Genomic DNA, 14,243 nt, shown 5'->3' on the forward strand with positions numbered 1-14,243 from the left:
GGCATAATAGAAAACACTCCTTCCGTGTTAATTTACCATGTTTTGTTAATAACTGATTTGTATCCCACAGTTCTCTGTGTTTCAAAGGTAATTGTCTGTCTTAAGATATGAGAATCTGCAGCTGCATATTATCTTCTTAAGTCATAAGCTTGACTGTTATCCAGGGAGCAGTTGTTCTTCCATAATACACTCCTCTAAGAAACTCAGGCAGGGTTTTGTTTTCCTGTAATGCTGGCTAAGCTTCCTTTAAAATAATAAACTTTGTAATGCTTCTCCAACAGTTTTCTCTTGAATTTCAAGTTTGCAGATTGTGTAATAGCATGCTATACTTTTCTCTTCCATAGTTCCATGAACTCCACAAATTTTGCTACGCTTTAGCTGTTGCCCCATTCAGCTCATTATGTGGCTTAATGCTGGGACAGTAAAAAGTCAGGAATTACTTTTTCTCATTAACAACAGTGTGGCCTATGGACTAGGGCATCAGATAGCCCTGTGATTAAATTACTGAAACAGGATTTACAACCCAAGTTGGTATTCCAACACTACAGTATCTGAAACCCTTACTAGAATCCAAGCATCTAGGAATCATGAGTCAGTTCTCCCCCACTGCTACAGAAGGCATCATGTGTGACCATGGCCAAACAATTTAATCCCTTTGAATTTGTTTCCTACCAGTTCCTTGGCAATAGCAATAGAACTCATGTCCCTTGCACTGATGTTTTAAGGATTATAATATTTGTGCTCATGATGTACTCAGGCACAACATCAAATACTTCTGGAATCCTACTAAGGTTTTCAGATCTTAGGTGATCTACACGTTTCATCGTTTACCTCTTGAGGGCCATGAGTGCACCATTAGCACAAATAACACAAAATGGGGCTAGCATCAAAAAGCTATTACTTCTGGTTTTTAGAGTACTTACTTATGCATTGAGGCCAGTCTTGGAACTGGTCCTGACTCAAGCATGAAGCATGGAAAACAACAAAATAAGGAATCTCCTTTCCCCTTCTTCAACAAGTGATAAGTTTTAGATAGTAAAACAGTTAGGCCAAGTGGTTAGGGCAAAGTGCCAAGGAAAACTAAATAGGAAAACCAAGGCAGCAGGAAACTGAAGCAGAATACATGCAGAGTGCCAGCAAGGATCATGGCAGAAATTAGAAAATTATGTACAACTGAAGCAAATCACAGCAAGGGCACACAGCCAAGAAAAATGGCAAAGACCTGAGCAGCAATCTTGCTGAGCTCCAAACTAAGTTTAAATCCTCTTCAGAAGTCCCATCTGCTAAGAGACTACAGAATGTCTTCTCCCACAGCAGCTCCATAAGTAGCCATTCTGTTAGAGCTGGGGAACAGAGTTTTCTATAAGGGTTGTCTGACAGCAACCTCTATATCCATGAATCCAAGCACTGTCAGCAAGACACTTGTGTAAGAAAGTTAAGTTAAGGAGAAGGCAAAGCTGTAAATCTGCTCAAGAAATGGAAAAGAATTCCATATTTTTGGAAGTGTCAGAGGCTGTACTGCGGCTACCAAGGAGGGGTATGCTAAGAGCTCTTCTGTCCAAGGTTACACTCCTGCCTCCACAAGGATGCAATGCCCCCAAACAGGCTGCAACTGAACATCTCACCTTAGCCCAGCAGGGCTGCAAGAAAATTTGATCAGGCAAAACACAAAGACTGTCTGGCAGAACTAAACTGACGCTAATAGACTAAAAGACTGAGATTAGATGGAATGGGGAGCCCAGAGAGGTGCTCCTCTCTTCAGGTGCTCCTCATTTTCTTCTTTTCTCCCAGCTTTTCTCCTCTTGCAAATTTTTCTCTGTTAGTTTGTCCTGTTCTGCTCAGCCATTTTTAGTTTGAACTATTTATTTCTTCAATGAATACTGAAATTCTCCATCCTGGTAGAAGTTACTAATCACAGATAATTGCAACCACCACCTCAAAAGTGGTTTAGGTGAATATGGGCCACAGAGCTTCTCCACACAAAACTCAAATGACTATTAAAAAACAGACAAAAAGATAAAGAGGCTTCAGTAAACACTATTAACACTACTCCTCTTTGACCTGGTGTCTGGCAGCTCATACATCTTCCACAATCCAATAAATATATTGTAGATTTTGCACAGAAGAGTAGCATAGTTGCTGCCTCTAAAGTTGTGTACCTTTTTCCACAGGGCTTAATTTAAATTTTTTTCAGGTGTTAGACAAGATAAAAGCACATTTGTGCAAGTAAATCAGCCTGGTTTTGCACCTGCTTTCAGGAATTCACATTAGAAAGCACACAGGTGCATTCCTGAAAAATTAAAACTGTATGTGAGTCAGCAAAACAAGGGCCAGTTGAAGCCCATATTGGCAAATTACCCAAAAACAAAGTATACTTCAGAGACTGCATGTGCCAACTTAGGTCAAATTAACCCTCAACAACAATAAAAACTTAACACTGAAAGAACTTAAAGCACTAGCAATCTCAGAAGTCATAAGCTGATCATGTGTGCTTTTACAATAAAGAAATTTTTTTTCTTTATCTTGTTGCTGGTTTCATGTTTCCCTGTACACGGGGAAGAGACAAAGTCCTCACAGCATTGTCCCACCACAAAAAAATCCAAAGAGAAGTCACATCAATTAGGGGATTTCAGAATGTATGATACATAGAAAAATGCAGAAAAATGCTTAAACACCTGCACATTTGGGACTAGGATCCCACATAACATGATTCACTGACAGTCCTGAAATTTCTGCTAAGACCAATTTTGCCCACAGAATGCTGTGTAAATCTAAGTGTTACTGTTACATTCCTAAATGATGTCTACACAACATGTAAAAAATTGCTTTTGTAGAAATCACTGAGATTTAGTAAACAAAACTGAAAACATCTGTTTAAATATTGGCATGATTTTCCTGGGGTTTTTTTTTCCACAATTCTGTCCTCAAAAATTAGATACTGTCCAATGAAAATATCTACTTTAAACAATTACTAGTCTTATTCATAACCTGACAAGGATATTAGCTATTACATGAATGTCATAATTTCCTTATAAGGCACACTGTGTTTAATCACAACTAAGAGTGTTCACCTGCAATCATTCCAAAATTTAGAAGATTGTCCAAGATTCTTAGTAACAAGTTAATATTCCACCAGAAAACTTGGACAGTGTCTGAGCAGAGTTCCAGACCTCAGCATGATGCTACATAAACTCTTCTGGAATCTGTTCTTAGATTGCCTCCTGTTAAATTCATAGATATCCTTCATCTTATGCTGCCAATATGAGTGGAATTAATTATTTTTTTCACAGGCAGGCAATCAATGCAACCAACTAAGGCAACGGGATTTACTCTTTGGTTTATCTTTTAGAGTTTATTACTTGGATCATAGTCCTAATAAAAGAAACTACTGTCATCATGGTTTGAATTCTGCTTGCCATTCATACCTACCCAGTCCTTCTGCAGCTTGTCAGTCTCTGAATAAAGAGGGAGAGACACACTGGCAAGCACACTGTTTCCCAGGCCTTCTATTACAATTAAAAATACTCTGGTTTATTTTTTAGTCCAGATGATAAGGTAATAGGAAAATTATTAAAAGAGACAGCAAGGTCAAATAGCCTTGGCAAAGAATATTACAAGTTGGCAAAAAATAAATTTCTGTGTTGAAAGCATGATACTTTTCTCTCCAGAAATGCCAGAAAGGGCACTGTGTGCAGATATCTGATTTCAGAGCTAGGCACAGAGAAAACCCCACATTGAAGACTGTAAAGGCTTTAGTAGGTAAGCATAATGTTAACAGCTTCACCTGAAGCCCTAAAGTTTTAATTGTGTTAGATGAGTACTTCAGGCACCATTTCTTGTTAGCAAAGAAAAACGTTATGGTTTAAATCAAATTGAGGTTAGGATATATGTTTTGCACTGTTAGCTTCATTGCAGCAGGTATTTCAGTTACTCTGGAAGGGTATACAGAATTAATTAGTTTGCATTTTGTTATCCAACAGAAAGGAATAGTTTTTATTCCTGTCCAGAACTGATTTTGGTCCTTGCAGCAACTGTATTTTCTTCTGTTCTACTCAAAAAATGTAGAACGAACAATAATAGTTTTTAATCTTCCTGCACATCTTGGAAACATTTTTAAATTATTTTCTGCCAACGCACTTCTACTGAGAGCTTTCACATGGTTCGCAGCTAACGTAAGCCTACATTTTAAAGAGGATGGATTACAGGGAATTATCCTAGTTATATTGCAAGTGGTGAAAGGAACCTTTTTATTTTCCTTGATACAGTTTTATTTCAGAGCAGAAGCCTGGAAACAACTGTGCCTTTATGGTCAGTCTGTGCCTTTGGTCACACCACCATTTGACTAATTAAGAGGAAGAGACAAGTTTCAGGCCCCCTTATATTTTTCCCTGTTTCTCTTCATTTCAGAAGTAGCGAAAACATTTTTTTCCCATAAACCTGCATTGATGTTATCATGTGATTTACTTTCTCCTGCTGGGTTTCATTTCTCTTTTGGCTGTAAATTCATTCAGCCTAGCACTATAATATGCTGTGTTCATACAGAGATCAGATACAATGGGAACTCATTTTTAGCTGCTCCCATTTCACTTTGTTAACAAAAATAAATAGCAGCAATTTGCAATTGCCATCCTCTTCTATCTCCCTGTCACACATCAGAGGTAAGGGAAAGAGTCAGTTTCATTAGTAATTCATTTGCTTTTGCTCCTTCTCCAACCCACACTCTTGGTATCAAGGAGAGGAATAAAATGCCAAATAGCTCCTCTCCTTCCTACATGTCTATCAGCTTCAGGTAAATCATGTGTGTAAACGTGGATTTCACTGCTTTGTGGAAATTTGTACTTTAAGGCACAGATATTTGGTACACTGTTCCATTTGCTAGCATGAAACAGTCTCTCAATGTGAAGACCCTTACTAAGCATGTAGCATATGTCATGGCCAACACATCTTTGGCCAAAAGGCAAAGTAGCAATCTTTTACACAAAGTAGAAGTAGTTGGTGAGAAGAATTTCTAGAGAAAGTTGCACAAATGTTTCCTTCTGATTCCTGCCCAAAGGGCAAGAGCAGTCTTCGTGCTCTTTTTTTCATGAAAAAAAGGGAGGAGTATTGGTGCATGCAACCCTCTTCTTTTCCTTGGTTTAAGAAGAGGTGTTACCGTATTTACTTTTGACAAATATTTTTTGTTTTGTCCTGCTTTTCCTGACTTATTGCAAACATAGATTTTTCAGTGAAAATGAAAACACTGTCATATCACTGTTGACATTCTGGTTTCTTCAGTCAAGGAAGGTGGAAAACACATCTTTGCTGAACCTTATATAAGAATAAAAAAAACAAGAACTCAGCCTCCAAGCCACATGAACAACATTTTTGGACAATATGTATTAGCTCAAGAAGCTGTTCCAGAGGTTACACAAGCTTTGTGATCTACCCAACTTCACCATGAAACTATATATCCTAACCACATGCAAAGGCCCCGGCTGTGTAGTAAGAAGTAATGGATTTTTGCACTGAGAAACATGGGATATTACCCAAATAATACAGGACATTGCCTAACTTCTTTTATAGAAATTATGGTACCAAGAGGAAGAGAGTAAGGAAGTAATTGAAGATTGGCCTTCCAAACTTTGAAAAATTACACTCTTTTTCAAACTCTTTTACAAAGGTCATTACATGGTAATCTGAAGCTGTTTCACAACTATTTTGTCCAGTGTAATAAAATAAAGCTGTATACTCTTCAGCCCTAAAAAAAACCAGACTGCTGCTCCAGTCAATACTTAGTCTCAGATAGTCATCTCAGATCTCATCAAACTAAAAGCTGATTTTTTTAGAACTGCTCCATTCAGGTTTTAAAAGAGAGTAGTAGAGTGTGCAATCTAGGCCAACCTGTTGTGTTGTTAATGTACCCACTTAAACCAGGCACTTCCATTTTCATATTACCTCTTATCTCCTTGTTTTCCTCTCACAAAGAGAAGAGAATCCCTATCATTTGCCATGGAAATAATTTCTAGTTCCTTAGGAAGATGACCTACTAGATTTGCTACACTTGAAAAAGACCCAAACTTATGCACTTGGTGCACAACATATTCCTAGGCATGCACTGATGCACAAGCAACTGCAGGCTTATTTTGTACAAAAGCATAAACCACAGCAGACTGCTTGGATGTAGCCAAAATAGGCATCAATTGCTGTTTATGCTCAGTAACCAACAAACTCAGTTCAGCTGATTAGAGCATGGTACCTATAACACCAAGATTGTGGGATCAATCCCCACATGGGCCATTTACTTAAGAGCTGGACTGGATGATCCATGTGGGCCCCTTCCAAGACAGGATATTCTGTCAATCTGTGAAACCCAGTGGAAATCAAGGCAAATATACATTCAGAATTTAATGATTTCCAACAACTGTATAAACCAATGCCAATGTAAAAAGCTAAGAAAATAAGATTTCCTGGTCCGTGATCAAAGCTATTGAGCTATTGTTTAAAAAAAAAAAGACAAGGCTATGCCTGGAATGCAAAACAGCAAATATTCCATTCTGAAGTCCCAAGTGTGCTACCTAAACATTACAGTGGCCACAAGCACCCATTTTATTATTGCTCAAGTATAATATTTGACTTGGACAATTTGAGAGGGAATTAATATAACAGCTCTTTGTGCATATTGCAGAAGGAAATGCAGTTCATCTGTCAAAAAACTGCCCTGCACTTTCTTTCAGCTTGGGGCAGATGATGATGAACTGGCCATTTTCTGCCATAAGAATTTATCTGCTCACAAAATGAAACATTCACACTGTACTTAAAGTGTATTAGCTAGAGAATTTTTGCATCAGTAATTATTTCTTGGAAGTTAGAATTTAGTTGAAAGCTGCTTAGATGCAGGAAACAGAAAAACTCTGGCTTGCTCACCTCCAGGTGATGTTCTTCAACTGTGCCAGAACTCTGTTTGTGCAGCTGCTGTACTGCTTTTAAAGTAGGTGAAGAATGAAATCCCTTCATGACTTATTAAGTTTGTTGTTTTCTATCTCTGGGTCAAGCATATTTTTCTCTGGACTGATCTAGAGTAGATAACTCTAGGTTTTCTGCAGATTCTCAATAAACTGTTCCCACATACCACCAAGACTGTTTGAAAGTGATCTTTAATTAACAAAGAGACAGGAAACCCTGATAGATTCCCAAGTAGAGTTCTCAGCATAGTTCATATGAGTATTTCTCAATCACCAGATACTGGACCAGCCTTGAAGAAAAGCACTAAGCAGAGCTATTCTATAATGAATTGGCTACTTCCTGCCTCAGGGGAACACTGCAGTATCCTGAAGGTCTTACTGCCCATATAAGTCACACTGTGTCTATTGTGCCAGGTAATCAGGATGCAGAAGTCATGCCTTGTTTTCCCTTTGGTTGATGAGTCTTATCCATTCAAACAATTTTGCATTTCCAAGACCTGCCTGGAATCAACCTGCAGAGGGGACCTCCACATAGATGTGGTACTTAGGGACATGGTTTAGGGGAGGACTTTGGCAGTATTAGGTTTATGATTGGACTTGTTGATCATAAAGGCCTTCTCCAACAGAAATGATTCTATGATCTGACTCAATTCAACCTGAAAACTCCAAATGATTAAGTTTATATATGGGAGGTTGTGATTGACCAGTTCAAAATAGCAAATAGCAGAGACCAAAATCTGACTCACAACTCTTAAAGAAAGTTTTTGAACAACCCTAAGAACTAGATGGATGATGTAAGTCCACAAGATTTTTACACTTATTTCTGCAGTAGTTGCTTTAATATTCTTTAATATTTTTATATTCTTTTCCATAAGACAGTTCTATTCCAGTAGTCAGGCACTCATGAACATTACAATAATAAATTTCCTAGCACTGAGCACAGTGAATAAAAGAGACAGTTTCAGACTCATGAGGGATTATGATAGATAAATAAGGCAAAAATAAATTAAAGAACTCCAAAAAATCTTGATTTTCTTTAAAACAAATAGTGCACAACAAATGAAATAAAAGATAAAAGATACAAAGCTGAAGTCACCAAACATCGGGGTTTGTATATTTTAAAAGTAGTCTTGCAGCCCAGGGGCTAAGGAATACTCCAAGCCATTCCTTGACAGCTGTAAGCAATGGGACAGTGGGAAGTGAAAACAAACCACTGCTGGAGGGCAGGAGAAACAGGACCAAGCATTTTGTGTTGCCTATGACATGAACCCCATAAGGAGCTGAATTTTTAAGACTTCATTATCAGTTTGCTTTTATTTCAAAATCTTGTACGTTTTCAGATCTTGGAGAACATACAGAGCACTATCACATAATCTTCAATTTTCAAGTATGTAAAGCTGTTTCATGAACAAATTGCTCTACACTTACTCCAAATCGACCTAAATTGTTATTACTCACCATGGAAATATTTCCAGTGGCTAGTTCTCCCCATCTATAGCTATTAGTCAAGGTGACATAGGAAGTGTTGAAATGGCAGATCTTGTTAGAACACTAATAAGAAAGAAGTTAATAATTCTGCAAGTTAACTTTACGACCAATTAATCATACAGTGTGATGAGTGCTGGAGGCATTCTATTCCAGATGCATATCCTAATCTACCTGCACTAAAGCACACCCCAGGAAGACAGCTTTGTGGTTGAGCTATAAAGCATGCAGAGCTAAAAGGAAGTTGCTTTTGGGCTATCAAGAATTCAGGCAATGAAATAAAATCTTTTGCATTTCACGGGTGTTATACAATGCAGAGCACTCTTACCTCCATGGGAAAGGCCTTAAAATTAACTGTGTGCTCAGAACCACGCTGGTTTTCTCTCCCCCAGTGAAACCGAACATCGTGCAGTTCAAACTCGTGTCCCCGAGGTAATGGCCCCCCTATTAACACTGGGAAAGAACATAAGTGGTAAAGAACTTGCCTTTCAAAGCAGACAAGCCACTGAATATATTCTCCACAGACAACAGGGAGTCTGTGGCAATCTTTTATATTATTAGTGGTACCAGAGAGGAGAAGAGTTAAACTGACAGACTTGTCACCTTTACTTCTGAAGAACTTTGCAGGTACAGAACATGAATTGAGGCAGTTATGAAAAACAGTAAAAGTGCTGTCATACTGAACTCTTTGTTTTATGATGCAGAACACCAAATAAAAGCATTGTACCTCTACCAGTCAGAAGAGGGAATGTTTATTTGTCTTATCAAGACATTAATGTGTGTTCTAAACAGATGGCACGGGTTCTGAATTGAACTGGGAAGTAACCTCCAAGTTGTCCAAATGTTTAATTTCCATCACCTATGTTTACTATGGGTCACAAAAATGGATAGAAAACTTTAGATAGCAAATATTTTGCTGGGTAAAGGCGTTCACTCATATACCACCTGTCAGGCTTCTGAGATACTGAACGCCTCCACATCGAAATATAATCAATCCTACACACTGGAGAAAACCAGCATACCTCATTTACTTAAAAACAGCTTCTAGGCAGCCATGGGTTTTTCTTACTTCAGTTTTTTAAACATCTGGAATTTCTTAAAAGGATCTGTCCACAATCACAACACATGCACAAAAAAATGTATATAGCTGCTCAGTACTTTTGCATTAATAGAGATTTCCACCACAAGTAGTAAAAGCAAGGAATTGTGAGGCCCAACCTTCTATGGAATTAATCAATGGAAACATTTTGCCCAGGGACTTCTGAATCTGCTTTAGATCAAATATTACACCACAAGCTGGAGGTAACTTCCCACGAAAATCATTGAATATTGGCTTCTAGGCAGAGCTGAGTTTTATTTAAGGGCATTCACAGTCTTCCCCAGAACCAATTAAATTCTAGCTTACATTTCATAGACTTGAAAATAATCTTTTACAATCTCTGATAATTGATAAGGATTATTTAACTGCATGAAATATAGCCTTAGGGAATTAGTTCCATAATATATAGCTATTTTGACACACAAACTATACCACCTGAGCTTGGAGCACAAGAGGTGGTGTAATACTAAAACATAAGTTAGAAATTGAATCATATTATAATTGTACAAACACAAAACCAAAGGTATGAAACTGTAAAAAAAAATGAAAGAAAACAGATAAATTAAGGTTTTCATAAGAAATTACACTAGAGGAAAAAAAGTCAAATATTCCAATTAATCCTCCTTTAATAATTCTTCACAACTAATCTAACAGTCATTAGACTTTCTAAACTGAAATGTCCTAAATATAGTTACAGATTCAGATTTGCTTCTTAACCTTGCTTTATCTATATTCTGTCTGTAGCTATATCCCCTAGAGGGAAAATCTACAAATTTGGTGAACACTCAAGGAAACAACCAATTGAAGTATTTAACAAATCTGGACAAACAAAAAGAATAATGATACTCAATTAGTGCTTAATTAGGACAATGTAATCATCATCATCTCAATTAGGAAAATTGAGTATTTTCTCTGTTTTAAAACATTGCTCTGAGAAAAATTGTAACTAGAACAAATGTTCTCTATATGACGTAGTTCTGGATCTCCAGGAGCTTCAAAGAGTTTATTTCCAAGGCTTCAGTTAAGAGACTGATCCCATGATAAAACTATTTCATAGTTGGTCATGGTTCTTCTACCTAATGCACAACACACATTCCACTATCAAAATGCAAGCAGCTGTGAAAATGTTTGCAATTAAATAATGAGAAGGATTTGGGAACTCCATATGGACTGCATGTCTTGAATTAAAGGATAAAAACATTCACAAGTAATGACAAATTTATTTTTAATATGTATCTTAATCAGTTTACTTTCCTCCACAAAGAACTTTTTCTTTGCTAACATTACAGCACATGAGGATCTCTTGCACATTAATTGGACAGAGTTTCAAAAGCATCCAGTGCTCAATAGTTCCCAACAAAATAATCGTTTGAATGGATTTGTCATCAGAGATCTCCTGTGAGGAAAAGAAACTGCAGGAGTTTCTGCAATCCCTGAAAAATGGCCAGAATACTAGGCCAGGTTCAATCACAACTTATTAACTCTTTTCTCCTCTTGGTAGGTTTAATAAATGTTGTCCTCTCCCTCCCAAACTATTCCCAGTTTACAAAGGAAAAATGGCAAATTACGTAACATTAAATTTAAGAAAAAGCTGAAACTAAACCAAGAGTTCCTAAATTGTAAATCCATACTTCAGTCATAAACTTTTTCTCTATTTCACATTTTCTTATAATTCAAGACTCATCTGTCTGGCATCACATTGCATTCAAGTATAACAGAAGTCTTTCCTTTTTTCTAATTCTCTTAATGGTTTTGCAAAGGCATTTAGGTGTGTTGGTTCCATCTTATTAATCACTACTAAGTTAGAAACTGCCCTTGGGAAAGGTAGCATGGAAGGAGTTGCATTTTGGCATACGAATTATGAGGTCACTTGTGGTCACTCTCATTTCCTCCACAGGAGAATTCAAGAACTCCTGATCCTGCAGGGAGAACTTTATCCCTTGGGAAAAGAGCTCTGCTTCTGATGAAGGCAGTTAAACAAAATTTCTCTTTTATTGCAAATCTGCAAAATTCCATGGAATGAAATGTTCTGTGTTGCAAAAATACATGGAAATTATCACAGAAATGAAATTATAAATCAAAGCATCATTATCAAGATAACAAACCCTCCCTTTTTAAAAAACTGTGTAAAACTGAACTGACTCCCTCACTTAAGCACAGCTGTAGTTCCCAGTACTACTGAGTTCTCAGAAGGAAACAGAAGTTGGAATGTCTCATGGTTTGACAATGTCCAGCTGTTTAAATGCCCCCAAAGGGCTGTTACTAGCTAAGACTGGTTGGAATAACATGGAGGCTCTTCCAAAAACATGGCAAGAACTATTGCAGTGCTGGAAAGCAAAGTGGACTTTTTTTCCTCCCTACTTTCTTGCTTCCTTCATACAGAACAGTTTACCCAGACAAAAGGTCTGGATAAGATATTGCAACTTCACTTACATTGGAATTATTATTTTCTTCTAAATCGAATTTGATGAGTGACACCAAAAATGTGATCCTTTAAGAAATGAGGACTGCCTTCTACTTGGTCCTCATCAATATCGTGAGCACGTATAACCGGTGTATCGATCTTAAGCTGTCCAATTCTATAGGTAGTATTCAGAACCCACTTAAGTTAATGGGAGAAAGCACTTTTAACTTACATGGTCTTTGAACCATGAACAAATCTTGCCAGCTGTACAGAACAGTTTGGCACTACACTGTCTTAGCAATAGTCTGTACTGCTTCTGAGTGCAGACAGTTGTTAATGCTAGTGGATTGGATACCACCACCACAAGAGGAAGTTTTGGACATGCTTTGAAGCAATCTCACTGACCATCCAGTCTGGCATAAAAATCTGCAACTCCCATTGCAACACTTGCTCCTCTTCCTACCAAAGTCAACAGCAACACTCTCACCGGGCATAGTCCATGCGGAATGGGCACAACTGCTCCCAGCTGGGAAAGGCTGCTTTTCCTACACTCCGGGACACGAGTGCAGTGACTCTTCAGGCAACACAAGCTTTAGCCGGGAAAATTAAGGCCATGTTTCAGCATACCTGATTTTGACTTCAGGGCAATCTGAATGGAATGCCCGTCGTTGATCACCTCGCAGTCACGACACACCACGTAGTTCGGTGACAAACGCACTTCCAGGAGCGAGGGGTCGTATTTAGCTTCTCTTGAGTTCAAGTTGATGGGCGACTGGTACTCCCCGTTAGCATCGGGGAAAATCAGCCCCCACTCCACTCCTGAGGCACAAGGGAAAAGCGGTCAGGGGGGACCCGGCACCCCGCGCTGCGGGTCACACAGACGCTGTCCCCGGCCGGGGAAGGGGCTGCTCGGCCGGACCCCGCGGCTCCGCGCTGCCCTCCCGCCGGCGGCGATGGACCCGCTGCGGGACGGCGCTTCCCCGCTCCCGGCGCCTCGGGACGGCCGGGGAGCGAGCCCCGCTGCGCCCCGCCACTGAAATCCCCGCACCGCCTCCTCTTCCCCCGGCAGCGGACAAACTTTCTCCCCGGCGGAGCCGCCGCCCGCTCCTCACCTTCCTCGTAGCCCCACTCCGGAGGCTCCTCGCGGCGCGGCAGGGGCTCGGCGCCCTCGATCAGGCTCCTGTCAGCCATGGGCGGGCGGCGCGGAGTGCGAGCGTGTGCGGGGCGAGCCGGGCTGGCGGCGCTCGGCTCCGCGCCCGGACCTCCCCCCGCCCTCCGCCCCCGCCCGCGGGTGGCGGCAGCGCCGGGGCCGGGCCGGGGCAGCGCCGGGGCCGGGGCAGGGCCGGGGCCGGGGCAGGGCCGGGGCAGCGCCGGGAGCCGCTCGCTGTCCCAGCGGCGCGGCACGGAGAGCCAGAGGTGAGGCGGCAGCGGGCGTGCCCGGCGGGACGCTGCTCCTGAGCCTCCCTGCGCCTTCCTCGCCGTCCTCCGCAGGCTGCTCCCCTAGCCCGGGTGGGTGCGTGTCTCCACAGCTCCCGCTGCCCCTCCAGCCGGGCACAGGCGCTCTGTGCACCCGGGGACACGCCGGGAGAGCGGCTTTAAAAAGGCGAAGGGCAAAGCCCGGCCACTAGGGAGGAACAATCCGGGCGCCGGGACAGGTGGGGCACTACCTGACTGGAATGCAGTTTGGCATTGGGTGGAAGGGTCCCACCCACTGTGGGTCCTGGTGGGCATCAGGTAAGACACGAGCGAGCAGTGTGCCCTTGATGCAGAGAAGGTGAACGATACCTTGGGCTGCATTAGGCAAAGCAATTCCAATAAGTCAAGGGAGGTGATCCTGCCCCTCTGCTCAGCACTGATGAGGACACACCTGGGCTGTTGGGTTCAGATCTGGGCTGCTCCAGTACAGAGAGACATGAACATACTGGAGAGAGTCCAACAAATGGTCATGACCATGGTTAAGGTGCTGGACCATCTCTCCTATGAGGAAAGGGTGAGAGAGCTGGGACTGTTCAGCTTAGAGAAGGGCAGGCTCAATGGGATCTCATGGAGGTGTACAAATACCCAAAGGGAAAATGCAAAGGGAGTGGAGCCAGGCTCTTTTCAGTGGGGCCCAGTAACAAGACCAGTAGTGAGGGGCACAAATTGAAACATGGGAGGGTTTTTTTGAACATCAGAAAACAATTTTAACTGTGAGAATGAGTAAGCCCTGGCACAGGTTGCCCCAGGAGGTTGAGGAGTCTCCATACATGAAGGAATTAATGTGAACACAGTCCTTGTGGGCAGCCCTGCTTGAGCAGTTGATTTGGACAAGATG

The 14,243-nt window shown here is 40.9% G+C and overlaps 1 protein-coding gene across 1 annotated transcript in view; it reads right to left on the reverse strand.

The window, feature by feature from the left end:
* The window catches only part of CA8 (carbonic anhydrase 8), a 51,748-nt gene extending 38,250 nt beyond the window's left edge, over positions 1-13,498 (reverse strand). The window contains exons 1-3 of the mRNA XM_071419934.1: positions 13,042-13,498; positions 12,557-12,748; positions 8,755-8,879 (exon numbers count right to left, since the gene is read on the reverse strand). Coding sequence (XP_071276035.1) covers positions 8,755-8,879; positions 12,557-12,748; positions 13,042-13,120 — 396 coding nt within the window. The 5' untranslated portion in view covers positions 13,121-13,498. The remainder of the gene's footprint in view (positions 1-8,754; positions 8,880-12,556; positions 12,749-13,041) is intronic.
* Positions 13,499-14,243: the final 745 nt, after the last annotated feature.

This window comes from Agelaius tricolor, unplaced genomic scaffold (genome assembly GCF_023055355.1).
Source record: "Agelaius tricolor isolate 1412-34295 unplaced genomic scaffold, bAgeTri1.0.p SCAF_2, whole genome shotgun sequence".
Lineage (NCBI taxonomy): Eukaryota > Metazoa > Chordata > Aves > Passeriformes > Icteridae > Agelaius > Agelaius tricolor.